General features: G+C 41.8%; 1 protein-coding gene across 6 annotated transcripts in view; it reads left to right on the top strand.

Moving 5' to 3' along the window:
- SHLD2 (shieldin complex subunit 2) overlaps positions 1–24,104 on the top strand; it is an 85,344-nt gene that overhangs the window by 29,437 nt on the left and 31,803 nt on the right. The window contains exons 1-3 of one of the 6 annotated variants that reach the window (XM_032838189.1): positions 968–1,181; positions 19,974–20,250; positions 20,594–22,129. In XM_032838189.1, coding sequence (XP_032694080.1) covers positions 20,599–22,129 — 1,531 coding nt within the window. In that variant the 5' untranslated portion in view covers positions 968–1,181; positions 19,974–20,250; positions 20,594–20,598. Of the gene's footprint in view, positions 1–967; positions 1,182–1,630; positions 1,659–2,575; positions 2,598–7,339; positions 7,444–19,973; positions 20,257–20,593; positions 22,130–24,104 lie in introns of those variants that run through there. The other 5 variants (XM_032838174.1, XM_032838199.1, XM_032838218.1 and 2 more) reach the window with 5 other exon arrangements.

The following is a 24,104-nucleotide window of genomic DNA, read 5'->3' as shown; positions in this document are numbered from 1 at the left end:
AGCTGAAACCCAGAAACCTACGATTTCTGCTCTTGACACTATGCGTTTGTCAAGAGTTGTGACAGCGTGGAAGTAATGTTACTTCCTTCTTGCTTCCCCCCCCCCCAAATTCATCTGTTCTTGTTATTTTTTCCTTTGTGGGACAATTTTGTGGGAGTTCTTTGCTTCCAGAGGTCAGATTTAGTTGTTGACGTGGGTTCCGCACTCTTTCCTCATCTTCCATGTTCTTTTATGTACACTTTTTTCAAGGTTATACAGTTCAGCAAGTTAAGTAGTTTGTCAGGGATTTTCAAACAGGGATTTTCAGTCCCCAGCCTCATTCTTCCTCCTCAGAGGTGACTGTTCTTGACTCTCCTTGCTTTTTGGGATTTATCTGTGGTTTCTCAAGTAGTATATCAAATTGATGTTACCTGAGTTTTCAGTACAGGACATAAGTTGTTTATATGATTTTCTGTGTCCTTATCACCAGCTGAACTCAGGAGTCTCTATCAGTTGCCCAATGTTCCTGCTTTCTGTCACATCGTTTTTTTCTGTTACTGTCATCATCTTGAAGAAGTCCCTCTCAGGGCAAAGTGCTGCCCTACAGAATAGCTTCTGTTTTCCCATAGTGCCCAGCTCTCATTCTAGGGGCTCTCTTTTCCTTTGGGTTGGATCTTCTATTTCCTCTCTCCTGTGTTGTCTTCTTTCTTGGTTCACTCCCTCATTTTGCTTCTCTAGAGCCTCTCCTGTATGGATACTAAATTATCTTGATTGGGCCTCTGATTTCTTTATTTTTTTTTCTTATTATCATCTGTTTTAGTCTCTATTCTTTCTGATAAAATTCCCTAAGTTTAGTGTCCAAAGCCTATCTCTTAAAAAAAACAAAAACAAAAACATTTTATTTATTTTTTTGAGAGAGCGAGAAAGTGCACAAGCTGGGGGAGCTGCAGAGGGAGAGGGAGAAGCAGGCTTCCTGCGGAGAAGGGAACCAAGTGCCGGCTCATCCCAGGACCCTGGGACCATGACCTGAGCTGAAGGCAGATGTTTAACCGACTGAGCTACCCGGCCACCCCAGGATTAGGCTTTGTCTTGAAGAACTTTCAACCAACCTGCCCTGTTTGATGTTCCCCTAACCCCTGTTTCCAGAGGTACCATCTGTTACCAATTCCTGTGCCTTTTGAGAATTCTGTGGACTAAGTCAGGTTGGTTTTTGGCTTTCCACCTTCCTGGTTTAAGATTCAGCTTTCCTGGATCTGTTACTATTTACCACTGTTCCATCTGCTTTCCAGCCTTCAGACTTTTGTTTATGCCTTAAAAATACCTTATTAGCATTTTAGGAAAGAGTGAAATTAAATATGTATGTTTAATCTTTCCATCTTCCCAGAAACTACTGCTAGATTTTTTTCATTTGCTTAAGCATTTATTTATCTATTCATTTTTTTTTTTATTGTGGCAAAATACGTATAAAGTTTTTAACCATCTTAATGTGTGCAGGTCAGTAGCAATAAGGTACCTCCATGATGCTGTGTACACATCACCACTGGCTGGTTCCAGAACTTTTTCATCAACCCTAAAAGGAGCCCTATACCCATTAAGCAGTCGTTCCCTACTCCTCCCTCCCTTTCCCAGCCCTGGCAACCACGAATCTGCTTTCTGTCTCTGTGGACTTGCCAGATCTGGTGAGACTCTTTTATTTTTTTTTTATTTTTAAAGATTTTATTTATTTATTTGACAGAGAGAGAGATCACAAGTAGGCAGAGAAGCAGGCAGAGGCAGGGGGAAGCAGGCTCCCCAATGAGCAGAGAGCCCGATGCCCCTGGTAAGACTCTTTTAGACAGGGTAATCAGGCAAGGCTTCTTTGGAGAGAGAGGATATTTGAAAGGAAACCTTAATGCCCCGGAGGTGTGAGTGTGAGGGGCATGGTAAACCATCAGAAGCATTGGGGAATGAATCCTGCCACTTCTTTAGATGTACAAAGTTACAAGGTTTTGTTATGGTCACCCTGAAAACCAACAGAAGCCAAGTAAGGATCACAGTTTTAAAAACCCACCAGTCAGAGAAGATATAAGGAAACCCAAGTGAACCAAACTCCAGACATTAATGAAAGCTTCACCGTGGAGAGGAGACCCATGGCTGTTCAGAATGGCCCAAGGAAGAGGAACCTGCCCCAGATGGGGGAAAGGAGAAACCTGCCACACTTTGGGCTGGCCTGTTGTGGCCCCATGCAGGCGGGCTCAGTCTAGAGCCCTGAGGAGCCACAGTTGCTCCTCCACCAAAGAGCAAGGCCACCTCCAGCCTCGCCCACAGGTCTTCACAGAATACTCAGGGATGATGAGCCACACACCTGGGCGGAGGAAGTGGAGCTGACCAAGACCTTACCTGAGGCACACGGAAGTCTCCCCAAGGGCCCAGCAACCACCCTCAGCAAGCAGAGGACTGAGCAGTGGTGAAGGAGTAGACCTGGAGAGCTGAGAGACACTCACCAGGAGTGCCCTAGGTTTTCAGTTATGGAAGCCTGAAGCCAGGGAGAGAGCTGGAGATGACCTTCCCCCTCCCCTTCCCCACACTCTGCAACTCTATGCTTTCAGTTCCGGAGCACTGAACACAGGGCAGGACAGGTAAGAGAAACCCTCTAATTCATTCCAGGCCTTCCCACAATGTAGGAAGCTGCCCTCTCACAGGAAGGCTGGGGAGGAAGAGGCTGAGAAGAGGTCACCTGGGCTGCAGAGAGCAAGGCAGGGGACTGGAAAGCAAAGAGAATCCCTAGCAAATGAAAAACCTGGCAGTCATGCTTAAAGCAGAGAGAGCTCCCAGTTGCTTTTGTTTTTAAAAATCAACGTATTTTTTGGAGTGGTTTTAGTTTTTTAATGATTTATTTATTTATTTGAGAGAGAGAGAATGTGAGTGAGCTCGAGGGGGTGGGGAGCCAAGAGCAGATGCTTAAAGGACTGAGCCACCCAGGCACCCCCATTTTCTTAAACAGTATGGACTCATGGATATTTATTTTAGACTTGAGGTTATGGTCCAATTACTACTTTATTTATTTGGTTGAAATTGTTCCACCTTTGACCACTGGGAGCTCTTTCAGTTGTCTCTTTGACATTACCCTCTCAACGTTTGTGTGTGTGTGTGTGTGTTTCTTACTTCCGGCACTATGTGATACTCCAGGTTTATGTGTATATTTCCTGCCACAGTCCTTCAGTCAGCTATTTCTCCCAGGAGCCCTCATTGCTTTTATTTGAGAATGGGGAAACCAAGATCTAGGTGTTAGATGTGCTTGTTGCTACTGGGGTGTTGTGCTTGTAGGCCTTCTCAGCTGACAGAGCCAGGAAATATATGTGGAGGTACTAATTTGTATATTTACACATATCTATAAATATTTCTATATATACCCATCTCCATCTATATTAGGCTAAATGTGAGTTCATACTGACATGTCCAACTCAAATCCATTGACACTTAGATCATTCTAAATTCCTCCCCTTGTTTATCTGTTACTCTTATTCTAGTGAGAAACCTGGCTCACCCCATCTGCCATCTGTTTACTTAACTGTCACAGTGTACACATAAAGCACTCCCATGGTTTGGACAGCCCATGGCTTAGTTGTGAAGCACAGGCAGGTCTCTGGAATCCTACCTGGGCTTGGATCCCAGACCCTGCTCTAGCAAAAGTCCCAAGTCCCACCCTTTAAATATTTGAAGCCAGTGAGAGACTACATCAAGCTAAAGCTGCATCAAAGCCCAGCCCCAGATTAATGACAGATGAGACTGACTCACACCCCATTCCAGTGGCCTGACAGAGGGTCATGTCTCTTTCTAGAAGGGAAATATTACTTATTTCAGTCATGAATGTATTTTTGTACAGAATATCTGGGTTATAATAAAAAATTAGAAGACACAAGAAAAAGCAGGAAAATGTGACCAAATATCAGGAGAGGAAATAGCCAGGAGAGAGAGACCCAGAGGTAATCCATGTGGTGGAATTATCAGACAGACACATAAAGATAACTAAGGAGAAAAGAATGCTAGAGGATCTAATGGTAAAGGTGGGCAACATGTACGAGCAGATGGGGATTTTTAGCAGAGTCAAGGAAGGTCTACCAAGGAACAAAATGGAAATTCTACAAATGAAAACTGTAATGTTAGAAATGAAGATTGGGCTTATGCATGGGCTTAAGAGCTTCTTCCCATGTCAGAAGATAGGATCAGTGAATATGGAGCCCTGTCAATGGCACATTCCAATGTAACTAAGGAGAGAGCAATGTAACTAAGGGGAGAGGGAGGAAAGAACTCTTCCACCCGTGGGATAATGTCAGTCTGATGTATTTTTACTTGGGGTTTTTGAAAGAGGAGAGAAGTGGCAGAAGACATTCTTGAGGAGACCATGGTCAAGAATTTCTAAAACTGATGAAAGACCTCAGTTCACAGAATCGAGAGCTCCGCAAGCCCCAAGTAGGTTAAATACAAACAAAAAGAAACCAATGAATCCACAACAACAAAAATCCCAGACCTACACACCTCATAATCAAACTGCTAAACATTGAAGAGTAGATCTCACAAGCCAGTGAGTAAAAGACACAGTAACTACATGGGAATAACAGTATGAATTATGGCTAAACACTCAACAGAAAAAAACTAGAGGCTTCAAGACAATGGGGTGACATCCACAAAAGTGCTGAAGGAAACGGAACCAAACCAAACACCCTGTTGGCCTAGAATTCTCTCAAGAAGGAAGTCTACAAAAACCAAGGTAAAACAAAGGTATTTTCACACCGATTAAAAGGTGAAAGAATTTTTTCTAGCAGATACGAACTGCCACAAAATGCTAAAAAATGTTCCACAAGGTAAAGATAAAAGAGTCCAGACAGAACCTTGGGTCTGCAGAAAAGAATGAAGAAAACCAGGAATGTTAAATAACCTGGACTAGTATGTTGGAAAACCTTCTGGAACCTTCACATATAATAGATACCTGCAGACTATTGGTTATTTAAAGCAGAAATGTTAAAACATGGGATTTACAGGTTTTATAGAAATAGAATATAATACCACAAGAATACCAGAAGAGGGAAATGGAATTATGCTGTCCTAAATTTCATATGCTGAATTAGTGCACTTTTATTTGTGTGCGGACGGTCATAACTTCAAACTCGTATTTTAGTCACTAGACCAACCACTAAAATTAACACAAAGAAGGAAACTATAAAAGTGGTACATATTCCCGTGTAAGATTAACCACCTTGAACATTGCCCTCCTATTGGACACTGAAAAACAGGATTAAAATATATGAAACAGCAACTTTCAGACATTGGAAAACAGTCAGTGCAGGGTAGTGACCCTTGAAAGAAATGACACTGTGGGTGCCCAGTACATGGCCTGTAGGCACTTGCTAGACTGTAGCAGAGTAGAGAAACCCAGATAGAGCCCAGGAGAGTTCAGAGCAGCTAAAGCACCTAGAATTTGTGGGATAAACCAGAGCAGAGGGTACTACACAGGAATCCATAGAACTAGGAGATCTCTGGAGATCTATAGAAAGGTCCTCTAGAATCTGTTGATGAATACTCATCTGCATATGCGAAGTATGAAACCCTACAATGTTGGGGAAAGCCACACTGGCAATCAGCACGCTGAACAATTCCAGGAGCCCACATAGAGCTCAGAGTAGTGTATGTTTCTACTAGGCATTGAGGAGAGACTCTTTCTTTCTTTCTTTCTTTTTTTTTTTTTTAAGATTTTCTTTATTTGACAGAGAGCGATCACAAGTAGGCAGAGCATCAGGCAGAGACAGAGGGGGACGCAGGCTCCCCGCTGAGCAGAGAGCCCTATGCTGGGCTCGATCCCAGGACCCTGAGATCGTGACCTGAGCTGAACGCAGAGGTTTAACCCACTGAGCCACCCAGGTGCCTCGGAGAGACTGTTTCATACACGGACATTGGCTGGACATCTTGGAGTGGGGTTAAATTAGCCATAGACCGAAGCCACCTCTAAGCCCACCCTACCAAATCCCAGAAGCATATTTTGAAAGTATCGAGTGAATTGTAAGTAACTGAACCGTGAGCCAAAACTGAATCCATTGCTCTCTAAATGAATACAGTAAAAACCAACATCCAGTTATGAAAATGTCCAGCATCAAATACTTGAGTGGGAGGAAAATATTTTTACCTCTTTTATGTGTCAAAGGACTTGTATCTAGGGGTTGTAAAGAACTGCAAAAATCCAATAGGAAAATGAACAAAAGAGGAATTGTGCAGTAACAAAATGAGGAAAAGCCATGACTTTCCAAAGGAAGACATACCAGTGGTCAGTAAACACTTGGGAAGGCACTGAGCCTCACTTAGTCAGCAGGGGAGTAATGCCAATGTAAACTTACAAGGAGGTACCATTTCGCACCCTGTAGAATGACTAGCAAGAGAAAGACTAACTGTACTTAGCCTTGGGGATGGTGTGATACAACTGGAACCGCACATTGCTGGTGATTGTGCAAAATGGCACAGCTCTTGGGGAGCCATTTGGTAATTTCTAATGAAATTGAACACATATCTGTCTTCTGATTTGTCAGTTCTACTCCTTGGTATTTGATGAAGAGAAAGGAATACACATGTCCACAGCCTTATTCATAATAGCTAAAAATTGGAAACCACTGAAATGTCTGTCTACAGGAAAATGGATAAATTGTGGTTGTTCACAGGTCCCGACAACTGTTACACCCAGCAACGCAGAGGAGTCTCAGAACCCTGTGTGCAGGGAAAGAAACTAGACATAAACGAACATATACTATGTGGGTTATGTGAAGTCTAAGAAAAGACAGAACTATTCTGCAAGGATAGAAATCAGAAAATAATTGTAGGTTGGAGAGGGAGGGACAGTGTTGAGGAAAGAGCAGGATGGAACTTCCTGAGGTCCCTGCAAATGTGCCATGTCTCATTTTGGGTGATGGCTGCACAAGTACAGATAGTCGTCCACAGTCATTGGTACAGGACTCCTAAAACCTGTGCTTATTATCAAACATTTAATTACAAAAATTTAAAACATTTTAAAACTAGTAAACAGGTGTCTAGGGAAAGAATGTTAATGCAAATCCTCTAGGTGCTGGGGTATATTTTAAGAGATTATTATTATTATCACTTTAAAATACTTTATTTATTTGTCAGAGAGAGAGCATGCGTGAGCGCCAGTAAGGGGAGTGGCAGGCAGAGGGAGAAGCAAGCAGAGGGAGAAGAAGGCTGAGGGAGAGGGGGGAAGCAGGCTCCCTACTGAGCAAGGAGCCCTATGAGGATGAAGATGATGATGGTGATGGTGATGATGATACTGTTACTGTTGATGATGGTGATGTAGGACCTGGACTGGACCAGGCCCCTGGGATCATGACCTGAGCTGAAGGCAGACGCTGAGCTGATGGAGCCACCCAGGTGTCCCACACATTAAGATATTAAAGGTGAAAGGGAGAAAGTGTGAGGTTAGGTCAGGTAGGTAGTTCTGTCATCTGTACTTCGTTACATATACTTTCTGTTTCAGCTCGCTGAGCAATGGGTTTTAAAATCTGAATATTTGATTTCTTGGAAGTTTAGCATCTCATTGCCAGCTCATTAAAGTGAGAAGTGTGAGAGAGAGAGAGAGAGAGAGAGAGACCTGGGTGGGGGAAGGTAGAGAAGAGGAAGAGAGAGAGAGAAGGGGAGGGAGGGGAAGGAAGGAGAGAGAAAAATGGGTCAGATAGGAAGGAAGCAGAGGATTAAAAGAGCTGTTTTCTTAAAAGCCATTTATTATTTGCTTCATTATGAAGTTTATAGTGAACCTTCCCAGTGGAATTCTTTGATAGTGAAGCCTCTTTAATGCTGAAGTTTTATTCTTTTCACACCTCTTTAGATGAGCCAGTGCTCCGTGAGGATCCTTGGTGACCCAGTGGCAGGGTTCTAGCACGGGTGTGGGAAGACAGAAAAGCAGAAGGCAGTATGGAGCAGTGGTGACGGGGAGCGTAGGATCTGACGTCCTGTCCTCTAGCCCCTGCTCCATGACCTCCAGGCTGTGTGACCCTGGTCAAGTGTTCTGAGTGGGGAGCAGGGAAAGCAGTTAGGAGGCTGTTTTCAATCATCCAGACCATGGTGGTTTGAACCAGGATGAGAGCAGGTGAAGGGGGAGAAAAGTGGCCAAATTATTTAAAAAAACTATTTTTTTTAAAAAAAATTTTTTTTAAAGATTTTTTTTTCATTTTTTATTTATTTGACAGAGAGAGAGAGAGAGAGAGAGAGCTCACAAGTAGGCAGAGAGGCAGGCAGATAGAGAGGGGAAAGCAGGCTCCCTGCAAAGCAGAGAGCCCTGATGCTGGGCTCCATCCCAGGACCATGAGATCATGACCTGAGCCTAAGGCAGAGGCCCAACCCACTGAGCCACCCAGGTACCCCAAGTGGCCAACTTCTAAAGGAATCTTAAAGGGCTGGCAAAAGGGATTTGATGAGTTAAGAGAAAAAGAAAGCAGTCAGTGAGAACACCAAGCTTTTTGGCTTGAGTTGCTGGAGGGATGGAGGCCCCATTGGCTGAGTGTGACTTTTTACAAAAGAATGTCAGGGCTTAAACTGCAAAGTCCCCCCCCCCACCCTTTGGTTTGTTCATTTTGTTTTTCATATATTTTTAGGGAATGGGTGGAGATGGTAGCAATCCTGGGGGTTGGCAGGCAGACCCCTGGCTTAGAGATTGTGATTGTCCCACTTTGAGTTCCTTCCTTTTCCTATTACATGATGGTGGTGGGGGAAGCAAAGTGCAATATTTTAGGGTTTGACAGGAATTCCTTAGAAAGCATGAGCCTCGGACAAGTTGACATCTTACTGTCCAAGACATTTTCCAGGAAGACTGGATCCAAAAGGTTTATTTATTTTATTTTATTATTATTTTTTAATTTATTTTTTATTTTTTAAAAATTTTATTTATTTATTTGACAGACAGAGATCACAAGTAGGCAGAGAGAGAGAGGAGGAAGCAGGCTCCCTCCTGAGCAGAAAGCCCGATGTGCAGCTTGATCCCAGGACCCTGGGATCATGACCTGAGCTGAAGGCAGAGGCTTAACCCACTGAGCCACCCAGGCGCCCTGGGTTTACTTTTTTTAAATTATTTATTTATTTGTCAGAGAGAGAGTGAGCACAAGCAGAGGGAGTAGCAGGCAGAGGGACAAGTGACTCGGCACTGAGCAGGGAGCCCCATGCAGACTCCATCCCAGGACGCTGGGATTATGACCTGAGCCCAAGGTAGACACTTAACCAATTGAGCCACCCAGGGGCCCTGGATCCAAAAGGTTTAATACCTTTTGTCTGCAGTTTCATAAGTACCTGTCTGCAGAACCTGATGGCCAGATTCTTTTTTTCCCCTGGGTTTTCAAACACGTTTAATTCTCTTCTCTACATCATTTAATTCTTATCTCCATTGTGAGATTCTCAAATGCATGTTGTAATTTTTAGATACTATTCAACCGTATTTCCATTAGTATTTCATTATTTAAAAAATTGTATAAGAGGGGTGCCTGGGTTGCTCAATCAGTTGAGCATCTATCCTGGGCTCAGGTCGTGATCTCAAGGTCCTGGAATGAGCCCCACCTTGAGGCTCCTGCTCAGTGGGCAGTCTGCCTCTCCCTTTTCCTCTGCTCCTCCCCCACTGCCTGTGCACTCTGTCTCTAAATAAATAAATAAATGAAAAATCTTTTTTAAAAAATTGTACAGGAAAACTGAACAGAATGTTTCCTTTCTCCTTTAAATTGTTCCTACTCTTATGTTTCTGATAAAATGTATTAAGAGGTACGCTCTTCACCAATAGGACATTTATTCATGCATTTGTGTGGTTCTTAACTTGGTGACTGTATAATGTATCTCTAAATGAGACATATGAACATTGGAAAGGGAAACTGAGTGACCAGGCCACCAGGATGGGACTTTTCCGGGCAAATCCAAGTGTCTGGTCACAATATTCCGATGGTAAACAAGCAGCTAGGTTAAGGCTTGCTTCCTGTTTAAATGCTGGGACTTCACGGGGTGAGAGGCGCATGTCTGCAGTGGGGTGTGGGAAGGAGACCTTCCTGCCGTGTTGCATGCAGGACTAAGGAGGCTCACTGCTCGACATCAACACGAAGTGGCGATGGACCCATGATGACATTCCTCACTTGAAAGCCAGTGTTGCAAAGGAAATCAAGGTCATGCAAGGAGATTTAAGGAATTATTTGTCTGCTGCCTTTGCCTTAGTAGCTTAGTTTAGTTACAAGAATGAGTAGTAGCTTTAAATCTCAGTTGCTTCTGTTTTTAGGACAAATACCACACTTTTCATCCTTTCATAGGTCACATAAAGTGTGGCACTGGTCTGTCATTTTATTTATTTATTTTTTATTAATTATTTTTATTAACATACAATGTATTATTTGCCTCAGGGGTTTCAGGTCTGTGAATCGTCAGGCTTACACACTTCACAGCACTCACCATAGCACATACCCTCCCCAAAGTCCATAACCCAACCACTCTCTTATTCTGTCATTTTATTTTGTTTTATTTTTTAAAAAAGATTAATTTATTTGACAGACAGAGATCACAAGTAGGCAGAGAGGCAGGCAGAGAGGGAAGGGAAGCAGGCTTCCTGCCTAGCAGAGAGCCAGATGCGTGGCTCGATCCCAGGACCCTCCCAGGACCCTCCCAGGACCCTGGGATCATGACCCGAGCCAGAGGCAGAGGCTTTAACCCACTGGGCCACCCAGGCGACCCTTGTTCTGTCATTTTAAATGGGAAATTCAGGTACTAACATGTAGTGGTTACTAGTGACTCCTAAGAGTAGAGTTCAGTGTGAACATACATAATATGGGAGTTACTAATATCCCATATCACTTCTTAGCACAATGACGTAAGATGACAGATTGGACTGATGCAGTGAGGTTAAAGCAAAAAAAACTTTTTTTTTTTGCCACCGCTTGTATCAGTTACCATGGAGAACACATATTTTTCTTCCATAGAAGGGGAAATGGTTTCTAACTTCAATATAAATCGTAGTAAACTGAATACTGTGTTTTAAAATATACAATCTTTCTATATTTAATTTTTAATAGTCTCCTTGTTTTATATATAAGGAGAGGATTTTTTTTTTTTAGGTGATATTATATGTCTTTATGATTTTTAGTGGCTGTGTAGTTTGCGTTTGTATGGCTGGGCCATAATTTATTTAACTGATCTCAGTGGGTACATTTTGTCCTCACCTTTTTTTTTTTTTTTTTTTTTAAATTTTAGACAGTACTGCTACGAGTATCCTTGTAGTGAGTGGATGAGAGTGTATATGATGTTTTTCTTTGAGGTTAAACCCTTAGGAGTATAACTGTGGGGCCAAGGGGATGAAGAATTGTAAGACTTTTGGTATCCATTGCCATATTGCCCTCCAGAAAAGCTTTCATAGTTTAAACCCCTATGAGTAGAAATCATTTCCTGCACCCTTGTAACTTTTAAGTGAATCTTTCTAGTTTGATAGGTAGAAATGTTTTCTCGCAAACTTACTAATTTTTCTTTCATGTTATTAGGAGATGCATGTTTTCTTTGTTTTTAACCTTGTATTTTTTCTGCGCTGTATACCTGCTTATCTTCTTACCTATTTTTTAATTACTCTTTATATATTAAAGACATTCATCCAAATGTAATTTAAAATTCACTTTTATTTTTCTCCTATTTGGACATATCTAGGGAAATGCAGATGAACCCGTAGTAAAGCAGCTTAGTACGCTTACTAGTAAAATTATTTTTTCAGATGCTAACAAAATTGTGTCAAGCAGGAACTCTCAGCCATCCTTTGTGGCATTATAAACTGTTCAATTCTTTTGCAAATGACATAGTGATATATATTAAGAATCATAACAATGGGCTGTCTTTGACCCAATAATCCTATACCTGGGAGTTTACCACCAAAAATTAATTGAAAAGTGATGTTGAATGTCCCAAATCATTTATTGCAGCAATGGCTATACTAATGACAAGTTAGAAACAAATTAATGAATTGGAGAGTAATGGTTAACTAAATTAGATTCATCATTAGAGTATTAAGTGAGCATTAAAAATGATTAGGAAGATTATAGATTGACATAAAAGGGTGGCCCTGTAAAAGGGTGGCCCTATAAAACCATTGAAGCAGAATACAAAATTATTTCAATTTTATGGTTACAATGATGTAAAAATACACATAAGAAACAAAACCTTGGAGGAAACACCATGGGCTGGTTTTTGTTTGTCCTACCAAGTATGTGTGTGTAGAGTTTCCAGGGTTTGAGACTAACATTCACTGAGCGAGTACTATGTGCTCATCTCACAATAGCGCTGTAAGATGGGACATGGTGTTATTCTCAATTGACAGATAAAGATACTTAATTCTCATTTGATATGTAAAGAAATTTAATCTTTTATTATAGTTGTTTTCAGATGTCTACAAAAGTAGCAAGAATAGTAATGATGAGCCCTGTGTAACAATCACCTAGCTTCTACAATTCCAAGTTTACATTTTTAGTAAGTTGCAGAGTTGTAGCCGTATCTCTCCTACTCTGAAACCCATGCTTCTCAACACAATCCTGTCTTGCCTCTTTAGTTTGTTATTTAATGCTATCGAATAACTTTATGATGCTTAGCGTTTTTGGTAAAATGGGCATGGAAAGGCATTATAACAATGAGTTTTATAAGGCAGAGAAAGGACTCTCTTTTAACCACGTATATTTTGTAATAAGCATTTTTAGTTGCAGTGTTCTGCAAAGACAAAACTTGCTGATACAGTTCATCCTGTTTTATAAATCTTTGACCCATTCATCAGACTCTGACCACTCTAAAGATAAAGGGTGATGGTTGTATTGGTCTTTCTGACTGAAGTGGCCTTCTGCAGATTGAGAAATTGGCTAATTATTAACTACAGTAATGGATATGTACTTGCAAGTTTCATCTGGTATCTTAATGAGCTTTAACCCTCTGAGTACACCCCAAACATATCCTAGAATCATTGCAATTTATCAGTTGTCTGCAACTTAACTTTCTACCCTGTGTATTTTTGCTTTGATAGATGATTTGTGCCACCCCCCCTTCCGGTTCACTCACTCACAACTCCTGTCAGTTACAGGATTTTGTAGCAGCAGCCTTAGATATAAAAACCTTCGAAAAAAATTCTTCTTTTTTGAATTAACAGGACCATACTTTCTAGTCCATTTTTTGGTGTGTGTGTGGGAAGTTCCACACTTACTGGGGGGTACATTTAAACAAGTAAAGGCATACTGAAATAATTATTAGGGACACATAACCTTGTGTTTTATGGAACTGATTCATTTTAGACGTCTGTTGTCCTGGGAGATCTTTTCTGAACTCTCAAGATATCCTTGTGTGCTTCCCATGTAGGGCTCTGAATCTTGGGGACCTCTGGCCTCATGGCCTTGAAACCATAAACTGTACTAGAGTTGAGTCCAAGGACTGGAATCCAGTTTGGATACAGGGTATAGCAAGACTAGAGGGATGTTTGAAGTTTGGGAGAGTGGTTGGGTAAGTATCCATTGATAAAGCATAAGTATCCATTGGGGGATATTTAGTAGTTAAATGAATGAGACCGGGTGAAATTCTGCAGAGTTGTGTGGCGTGAAAAGAGGACATGGTCCAACATGAGACAGAAAGAAGAGCCAGAGAGGAAGAGGAACTAGGAAAGCTTAGCATTCTAGAAACGGAGGGAAGAGTTTTGCAATTAGAGTCGCCCAGTACTGTGAGTACTTATTTGACAATTTGAACTTCACTGATGTCTGAACAGCGGTAAGAAATAGAAGTCCGACTGCAGGACCTTCAGGAGAAAAGGTTAAGTAAGGACCCAGAAGCAGTGAGTGTCTTACAGTCTCTGTAAATGTTCTGAAGGCATGTGTGTCTCTTGGATAAGGCAGCTGAAGCTGCTTTCTGGGCTCCTGTGGTGGGGTGGAGAGGAAAGGGACTTGGGGACTATGTTGGACTCCTTTTTTTCTGAATTGATTTGATTTTAAATTAATCATTAACTGTAGTCCTACCAGCCTATGAAAAATGCAGATAATGGGCTGTCCTGCTTTGGTTGGTTGCCCCCCCCCCCCTTCTGCCTGCTAGACACATCCCTGCATTTAATCCTGTGGCAGGTCAATAGCACTATTTTTAAGAAATATATTTTATTTATTTATTTGACAGAGATCACAAGTAGGCAGAGAGGCAGGCAGAGGGGCGGGTGGGGGGGGGGGGGGAAGCAGGCACCCTGCAGAGCAAAGAGACCAATGCAGGGCTTGGTCCCAGGACCCTGAGATCATGACCTGAGTCGAAGGCAGAGGCTTAACCCTACTGAGCCACCCAGGAGCCCCTCAATAGCACTATTTTATAATGCCATTTTGTTGCTCCCATTAGACTAGAAGCTACTGAAAACTCCTTGTCATTGCTGACTTCTCATTACCTAGCATAATGCCCAGCATGTAGTATTAAGTATTTGTTGTATGAATAAGTGAATGAAAAAACCAGCAATTATCTGTCTCTTAAGCACAAAGTAATTCCAATCCGATGCACTCTCACAGAATCAAAAGAGAATGTTTCAGGTAAGAGGAACTTATAAACAGTTTCAAATGGCAGTAAGGAAAGGATCGAAAACTGACCTTTGGATTTGGCCATTAAAGGGCATTGGTTTTCATAGTAAAAAGCATTATAGCTTTTTACTATAAAATGACTGGAATAAGAGCCATATTTAAGTGTGTTGGAGAATAAATGGGAAGTAAGAACAAAGAAACAACATAGAAGTTTGGTTCCCCACCTCCCTCGCTTTTTTAAAGATTTTATTTATGTGAGAGAGGGCGAGCGTACTGGAGAGAGAGAGAGCACAAGCAGGGGGAGCAGCAGAGGGCGAGGGAGAAGCAGGCTGTCCACTGAGCAGGGAGCCCTACATGGGGCTCTATCCCAGAACTCCTGGATCATGACCTGAGCTGAAAGCAGACACTTAAACCCGCCCCAGAAGTTTGTTTTTTGTTTTGTTTTATTTTTTAAGGATTTGAGATTGAAGGGAAGAAACCGTTGGAGAGAAACCCAGATATTTGCGAGAGGGAAGGTCATTATCACTGTAATTTTATGCATTTGATTTGAATATAAGTATTCCCACCTGCTAGTCAGCATAGTTTATTTCTCCCTGTTCTGCTTGATTTTAATGCATCTTTAGAACTTGAAGGTTTTGACTGTGCTATTTGGGCCCCCTAGTGGCCAATTTAATAATGACATAGTAGTAAAATGTTGATTGATCCACTAGACCTGTTATTCCTTATGCAGGTTATTCTTTCTGTGAGGATTAGATAGGGTGGGATATACAGTTATAGTAATTAGTGAGGCTTAGTCCTCTTTTATCTATCAAAACTTGTCACCTAAACTTACCATGATTTTGCTTCCATAGTAAGAACTCATTATTGCGGTGTATCTTTGTTGTAACTGCTAACACATTACTCACTGCCATCATTGTGCTCAGCTCTTACTCTGCAATGTTAGATTTATTGGAACATCATATTCAGTTTGGAGATTGTGAGAGAAAAGCCTAAATTACCAAGCAAAAAGGTTTTGATTATTATGAAAATAATACATACTCATTGTTCATCACAATAACTTTTAAAATATAGAAAAATTTAAAAAATCATCCTAATGTCGCTTCTCAATGTTTTTCTTTCTAGGGGTTTTTGTACCATAAAATATATATGAACAATATAAGGAACACCTCTTTAACCACACCTCATTAAAAACGAACAAACAAACAAACAAACCAAGCATGTTCAGTACAATTCAAGCCCTTTGTGTACCTTTACCTATTACATCCCTATTCCTCCCTCCTGAAGGTAACCACAATCCTGAATTTGGTGTTTTATTCTCAGAAGTATTTAAAAATTCAGTATTGTAATTTAATACTGACAGCTGTACTTGTGGTGAACATAGCCTAATGTATAAACTTGTTGAATCAGAATCACTAAGTTGTACAACTTATGTAACACAGAAACTAATGTAACTGTGTGTCAAAGATACTCAAATTATAAAAATATTAAAAAATTAAATATGTCAATGCCCAAATTTATATATTCTTCAGATTGTTTCTTTGATTTAAAATTGTATTTGTGGGGAGCCTGGGTGACTCAGTCGGTTGAGCATCTGATTGTTGATCTCAGTTCAGGTCTTGATCTCAGTGTCATGAGTTCAAGCCCAGCTCTGGGCTCAAAAAAAAAAAAATTGTATTTGTAAGATATATCCGTGTTGACCTGTAACTCTTGGCTACTTCTTTTTGCTGCCATATGGTAATCTTTCTCTGAATATTTCATGATGTAGCCATTTTCCTCTTCACGAACTTTTAGCTTCTAAACTTCTTTTGCTTAAAAAGTCTCCCATGATCATTCTTGTACATATATAAAATCCCCAGGGTTCTCCGGAGCAGAAACTTGGAAGTGGAACTCTTTGGTTATGTGGTATGTGTATCCTCAGCTTTACCAAATTGTTTTTCAAAGTGGCATGCTGATTTATTGCTCTACCAGCAGTGTGAGAGTTCCTCAATCTTGGCTATCATTAGACTGCTTTAATCTTTCTGCAGTTCTGTGGGTATGAACAGTATTTCTTAAGAACAGCAAAGAGAAGACTTGTTTTACAGGATATTTAAAGCATATACGAAAGCAGAGTGATTACTGCTGTGAACCTCTATGTGTTTCATCACCCTGATTAACACATGGCCCTTCTTGTTTTATCTACACCCTTAATCCCTCTCCCCTCCCAGGGTTCTACAGGAATCTGAGATGTCACCCCATCTTACCTGCAGACACTCATGCATCTCCAGCCCTCTTTCATACATAGCCTTGGTAGCATTATCCCACTGAAAAGTAACAATAATCCCTTCATGTTATTAAATTTAGTTTCTCCAGTTGTTTTGTAATATTTTTACATTTGTGTCTTCAAATCAGGATCTAGATAAGGTTCATACATTATAATTGATCTCAGTCTACAGAGCCCCTCCATTTTCCCGTACAACATCTACCTTGTGACATTAGCAGTCATCAGTGATTTTTGCCTAGAAAATATACTCTATTCATTCATTGGAAGTTGCAAAATGGTGCTATTCTATAATTTCTTTTTTGTTTGTTTATCAGCAGGATATCTCTGTAAAGAAAGATTTCTTCAAATAGTTGGTCTTCTTGAGATACTGTTAGTAAAGAAAGAGAGGATAAAATTTCTTTCATTCACCAGGTTTTTTTTAAAAGATTTTATTTATTTGATTGAGAGACAGTGAGAGAGGAAATACAAGCAGGGGGAGTGGGAGAGGGAGAAGCAGGCTTCCTGCTGAGCAGGGAGCCCATTCTGGGGCTCGATCCCAGGACCCTGGGATCATGACCTGAGCCAAAGGCAGATGCTTAATGACTGAGCCACCCAGGCTCCCCTTAATTCACCAGCTTCTGAAACAATTACTTAGATACCAGTATATTCCCAAGGTCACTGAGAAAGTTTGTTTTAGTTATCTTTGTGAACTCATGTATTTAAACAAATTGGGTGTGTTCCAATCCATTATAGTAATCATTCTCAATGATGCTCAGAGTGCTCAACTTTGGCCAATGGGAACTTCTTTAAGATGACCCCTGAGTTCTTCTGACACCACCCTAGCAGCTTCTGGTAGTTTTCTTACTTTCTGGGATGACAAGATGTTTCAGGTTCACCTCGTACATTTCTTGCTCCAGACCTGAGTCCAACAATTTCTCTAAGGAGTTCTGGTCACGCAGCCATCCTCTGCACGGCATATACTGAAATTCCCGTTTCTCAGAAGGAAAGCCAGTGTTCATCACAACATTGTTTACATGGGTAGTTTAGGCAGGGTGAGCCATTGTTATCAAGGAACCGTGGGATACCTCCTGGAGTCTAAATTCCTAGACGCAGGCCTCAGCCCACCCTGCAGGCCAGCCTTTTTAAGGACAGTAGTCAGAGGCCTGCCGTGTTAACTCTTTTCTGCACAGCTGCCTGTTAGACATTCTGTGGCAGTGAAGTGTGAGTGGAAAGTTGGTTAAGGAGTCAGGAGTTCAGAGGAGAGGTTGTGATGCGGGTGTTATGTGATTGTCATCAGCCCGGAGACTGTATTCAGAGGCTGGAGACAGTAGGGTCACCTAGGGAGCGAGCACAGAGAGAGACTCAAGGATGCGTCCCTGAGCATGAAGTCATGGCCTTGAGGAGCCAGCAGAAGGCACTGAGAAAGATTACCCGGTGAAGTAGTACCACGTGGAATGAGGACTAAGAGGGGGTACAGTCCCTAAATCCAAATAATAGAGTGTTGAAGAAGGAGGGCGAGGTCCGCAGCGTCAGATGCTGCTGAAAATGGAGAACTGACTCCTCATGGCAGTGCGGAGGTTACTGGGGACCTTGAAACATGCTATGTCACTGCGGTGGTTGGGACCAAAGCTTGACGGGAGTAGGTGTGAGAGAGAATGGGAGAGGAGGGAGAATAGATAATTCTTTCAAGGCGTTTTGCTGCAGAGGGGAGCAGGATGGCTGGAGAGGCAAAGGAGCCAAGGAATAACAACCTGAGAAAAAATAGCAGCATGTCCGTTTGTCGATGGACATGCCCCAGGACAGAGAGGAAAATCAATGACCTAGGAGAGAAGGGGAGAGCTTTTGGAACCCGAGGAAGAAAAAGGGAATAAGCTCTAGCGTCTAAGTAGGGAAGAGATGGCCTTGCCTAGAAGCATGGACCGTTCCTCCACAGTAACAGGAAGGGGGGCCCAGTCTCTCATAGGGTAGGGCTGGGTTGGTAGGTCTGCTGTTGAGAGCTTGTAAATAGAGATGGTAGCATGGTCACCTGCTGCACTTGAGGAGTGGGGAAGCGATGCTGCAGATTCAAAGAGTGAAGAGGTATGGGAACAGTTAGCTTAGTGAGTGGAAAAGGAAAGACAGATTGCGAGGTACCCCCTGGAGGTTAGTGGTAATGAACTTAAAGTGAGACTAGTTTCCAGTTGAAGGTTTTTGTTTGTTTTCCTAGTTACTTCTAGCCATTGGGCTCTGGGTGCAGGGATTGAAGCTGGTTAAGGAGGGAAGTGAAGAATGAAGCTGTGAAGATGTGGTCCCTACAGTCAGTCGTAGGTCCCGCGTGCTCAAGGAGTTGCCGAAGTCGTGCATTTAGAGGGAGTAAGTAGGAACAGGGGAGAAACTAATCGGAGCCCTGAAAGCTTAAATCAGGGAAGGACGTGCAGTTACGGATAATGGGAGGGTATGCGACTTTAAGAACGGGTAACTAGGGTAAGATGGGCAGTACATTCCCTCCAGGCGAGGAGGACAAGGACCCCAGAGGTCGGGGGACAGGAAGGATCTTCCCCCATTGATACTGAAATCACAAGAATTCTAAAATGAGAGAAATTATTAGGTTTGGAGAAGGTGACAATGAGCAAATCCTCAAGGATGATGAGAGTGACTGGCGATCCCAGTTGTCATTTCGTGAGGGTTCCCCCTTTCTGTGTACTTCCAGACTTCTCGCACCGCCACACGGACTTCTCATGATTGAAAACTTCCTGCCTTTTTACAAAGGACCCTGTACTCTGGTTAAAAGTCCTTAGTCATGCCATGGGTCTGCCTAACTCTGCCTTTTATAGCTGCTGTTTCTTTTGTTTAAATGCTGTCGGCCACAGTGGCTCACTTCCCCAGCAGATGGTCATTTCCTGTTTATAGGCTGTCAGGTTCGGTACATTATTTTCAGAGTATTAGTTTACAGTCACTATTTTCCCCTCCTTTCTGTTTAGGCCAAGAGCCTTATCTGTCTCTTTGTCCCTGTAGCACTGTGAGAAAGCTCTTGGCAAGCTCTAGGACCAGACCTAGTACATAAAGTTCCTTTGAAAGTCAGGTATTATCAAGTAAATAGGGTGTGAGTCTTCATTTTTCATCTCAGGAAATAGGATGCTTATTTAGATGTACTTACGCCAGGTGCCACAGTTAATGACAAAAAGTTTAAATCACAGCGGATTCCTTTTCTCTGTGTGTTACAGAATGACTATTCTTAATCTTTGTATTTGTGTTGCCAAGAAGACTGAAGAGTACAGGACAGGAGTCACTAGCTGTGCTAACACATGGGCCCAAGCGCCGATGATGACACAGTCACTTACTTCTACGGCTTGAAGAGAGAGCCTCCAGTATCTCAGGTTTTCGTTTTCTCTCCCTCTTGGTTGGAGCCTTCTATTTTGGTCTTGGGAATCAGGTTCACTGTTAAAGGAAGGAGGCCTCAGAGCTACTGAGATAATCTCTGGAGTAAAGAAAACAGGAAATGTAAAGGTGACTAGAGTACAGTGAACCAAATGCCTTCTTTTTCCTTCTCTACTAACTCATTATTTAAATATGATTAAACGTCATTTGATGTTAGTATACTTAGCTTTATTTTTTTTAGAGTCTTTTATTTAAAGTATCTCATTTAAGTGGCTGTTTTGATTTCTCCTGATGGTTTCTTGTATATTTATGAAGTTTGTAGTTAAATGGAATATCAGTATAAATAACCTTTATTAATTATGTTTTTGATTCATAGTTTATATGACATTTGCTTTTGGCATATTATTAAGTTAATATCAATGTATAAAGTATCTAGTGACAAAATACTCATTTTAATTTTTTTCAGAAGCTATGAGTGGAGGATCTCAAGTCCATATTTTTTGGGGTGCTCCAGTCGACCCATTGAACATGACCGTATCACCAGAACCACCTTCTTTAAGGTCTACTGAGAAACCCTGGAAAAAAATTCAGCTTTTATACAACCAACATTCTTTACATCTGAGGGATGAAAACTGCATACATGGAACTCTTGAAGACCATCCAGTCCTAGAAGCCAAGGGCCCTCCCCATCTTCCTAGTGCTCATTTTTTAACAAACTCTACTAGTGAACCTGTTCATGTGAACGAAGACTCTTTACACTGTATTTCTGAAACACAGCCTGTAAAATCCCAGGAGGGTCCCCCTTTAGGGATGAGAGAGAGAACCAGCCCCCATGTGCAAATATGCAGATTTAAGGGCAAAGTTCAGCATTTAACTGAAGAAGGAAAGTTTCCAAAGCTTCTCAGCAAAAATAAGAAAATTACAGATGAAGAGCATAAAGATCAGGCAAATACATGCGGTCGGAACTTCCGGAAGAACTTCTTTCAGTTAGACCATAAGTGCGCACTAGATCTGGTCTGTAGTGTGGAACAGATTAGTACACGGCCGGGAGCGAAGGAAGCCAAGTGTGTGCCCACAGAAGGCTGGCATCATGAGGCACACAGCCAGGGTCTGGAGATCTTTTCCTCGGACACAGAAGATAAGCCAAGGTTGGAAGCTGTTGGAAAGGTCTCTACTGATACTGAATTTCTTAGTATAATGACCTCTAGTCAGGTGGCTTTTTTATCTCAAAGGAAGTCTAAAGGACACAATATTACAAATAAAGGGCCTGTAAACATGGAGAGCAAACCAAAGGCAAGCCATAGGGAAGAAAGAATGCTTGAAGATGATCTGACTCGGCCCAATGAGGACTTTGCAGGAGGATGTGAAAGTGGACAAAACCAAGCTCATTCCCTGGAACTCTTCAGTCCTGTTTGTCCTGAAACAAAAAGTAGCGGCACTCCCATGAAATCTGATAAAGGTCTGGAGGAAGATACAGGATCTCAAGCACTTTTCAATTTCAAAGACAAACCACTGCCCAGTGCTGTACGTATTGAGTCATACAGCTCAGGAATGCTGTGTTCCCAACAAAACGGCTTCCACAAAAGTCCTGTTAAAAGAAGTTGGACCTTTCCGAAGCTCAAAGAAGACAAGCTGACCCATTCCAGAGCTCTGTCTGAAGTCCTCCCACCATCCAAGAAAATTAAGTTGGTCTCTGATGCCGGAGATCCCACAGCAGCAATGGACCAGAGGAATGTGTCTACACTTAAGGGGATTAAAAAAACATCATTAATAAAAAATTGTGATTCTAAAAGCCAGAAGTATAATTGTTTAGTCCTGGTATTATCTCCATGTCATGTGAAAGAAATAAGTATAAAGTCTGGACCAAATTCTGGCTCTAAAGTGCCTTTAGGAATAATTGTGGTAACAGACCAGTCAGGAATTCAGAAGAAGGTCTCTCTGTGGAGGGCTGCGGCATTTTGGGCACTTACAGTGTTTCCTGGAGATATAATTTTGCTCACAGGTAAGGTCATTGTGGGGTAGTGGTAGCTTCAAGCTGTAGGCTTCCCCCAGCTCCCACTTTAGGCCTTATTACCATTTTCCCGCTTTGGGAGGCAGCATGATCAATCTCTTTCCAGTGTCCTTACCATCGCCTGGTATCCCATGTCCCTGCCATTTCTGGGCCTTTACTCTAGACCTTCTTAGTTCTTTCCCTCTTTTCTGCTCACCTTGAAGAAGCCTTTCCTGGTTGCTCCTCCCCTTTATTCACTATGTGAGCATTCAGGTCATATCATCAGGTTCTTTCTTTGTTTCTTTATGGCTTTGTCTACATACGTCTTATTTTTAAGTGTTTTCTTGAGCCGTGTGAGCAGTCTTATGATGAAAGGACAGCATTTCTACTATGTAAGCCCTAATAATGCTGTGCACATCACCTTCTTATTGAGGGGACAGAGAAAGAATTTCTATTGTGTTTTTAATTATTAAAATTATACTCTCATTTGGGAATATGAGAAGGAAAAACTGCTGGTATTAAACCAACCTCACACCACCACCAGTAGGATTTTGGAGTGTTACCTTCCAGTTATCTTCCGTCTGCTCCTTATAACATGGATACATACATATGTAATAGTTGATATTTATTAGGAACTTACTTTGTGTCCAACCCTGTTTTATATGTATTTATTTTTTAAAAAGATTTTATTTATTTATTTGACACAGACAGTGAGAAAGGGAACACAAGCAGGGGGAGTGGGAGAGGGAGAGGGAGAAGCAGGCTTCCCGCCGAGCAAGGAGCCCATCACGGGGCTCGATCCCAGGCTCCTGAAAACACGACCTGAGCTGAAGGCAGACGCCTAATGACTGAACCACCCAGGCGCCCCCACAACCCTGTTTTAAACTTTATGTGTGTATCAATTCATTACAACAACTATATGAAGAAGGTACTGATTATTAGCCCCATTTTTCACTTTGAGGAAATGGAGCCCCAGGAAAGTAAAGCTGTGTATCCAGTTTCACACATCTAGGAAGTGGCAAAGCCAGGATTTCACCTAAGCTCCAGAACCTATACTCTTATAGAGTTGTAATCATAAAGAACATTGAGTTTTTATCCTGCTGCTTTCTGACATAAGACATCTAACATTTTTTTTTACGTTCTTAATTAATTGAAAATACACATGTATTAGAACAGAGATACCAATCATCTTAAGGATGAATCCCAGAGTGGGAGGAAGCTGATTAAGTTCAATAATCTATCTAAAGAAAGAATGTGGTAGAGAAGCAGAGTGGGGTGAGCCTGAGAAGCTTGGGAAAAGACAACATCAAGGCAGTCCTTGGTGGTTCCTACCAAGTGGTTTGCTGGGAGAACGAGAGCCTTGCCTATTAGACCTTAGGTGCACAGGTAAGACCGTCAGGTGCACCCTCTCATGAAAAGATATGTGCGATTGTAACTGACAAGGTTAGCGTGGTCCCCACCCACTTGCAATGCCATCTTATTTGTTGGTAAGTCAATTCATCTAGCTCCCCTATTCTGATTCAGTGCTCACCAAGCAGCCCTTTGCTTACCATTTGCCTCTCCAGCTATAAATCCACTTGCCTCCATGAGAGTGGGCCGCTAATGCAGTTTCTGTGGCAATTAATACCCCATTGTAAATTTTAAAATGGTGTTGTGCTTCTTGTTTGTCTCATTAACTTGTTTAACAGGAGCTTATGTTACAGAGCCGAAATCTATTTTTGGGTTCCCGACAAACTCAGATTCCCAGACTTATCAGGAGACAACTGGGCCCTGGACCATGGTCATGTTTCCAAAGCAATTCCCATCACTAGGTGAGCCTCACAGGAGGACATTTCCTGGGAGATGGAAACTCAAGCCTGCCATCCCTGTGTTTTTCCCTGGTGTCCGTACAGTTAGGTAACCTTCTATCAAGTGCCTTGATTGGTTTCCCTAGCCATTTTCCTCTTATGGGATATTTAGATTATTTCTATGAGCACCTTTTAAAGAA

This window comes from Lontra canadensis, unplaced genomic scaffold (assembly GCF_010015895.1).
Source record: "Lontra canadensis isolate GAN:19392208 unplaced genomic scaffold, GSC_riverotter_1.0 scaffold3, whole genome shotgun sequence".
In the NCBI taxonomy this organism is placed as follows: Eukaryota; Metazoa; Chordata; class Mammalia; order Carnivora; family Mustelidae; genus Lontra; species Lontra canadensis.
The sequence above is the reverse complement of the archived record's forward strand: the minus strand, read 5'-3'. Positions and strand labels throughout refer to the sequence as shown.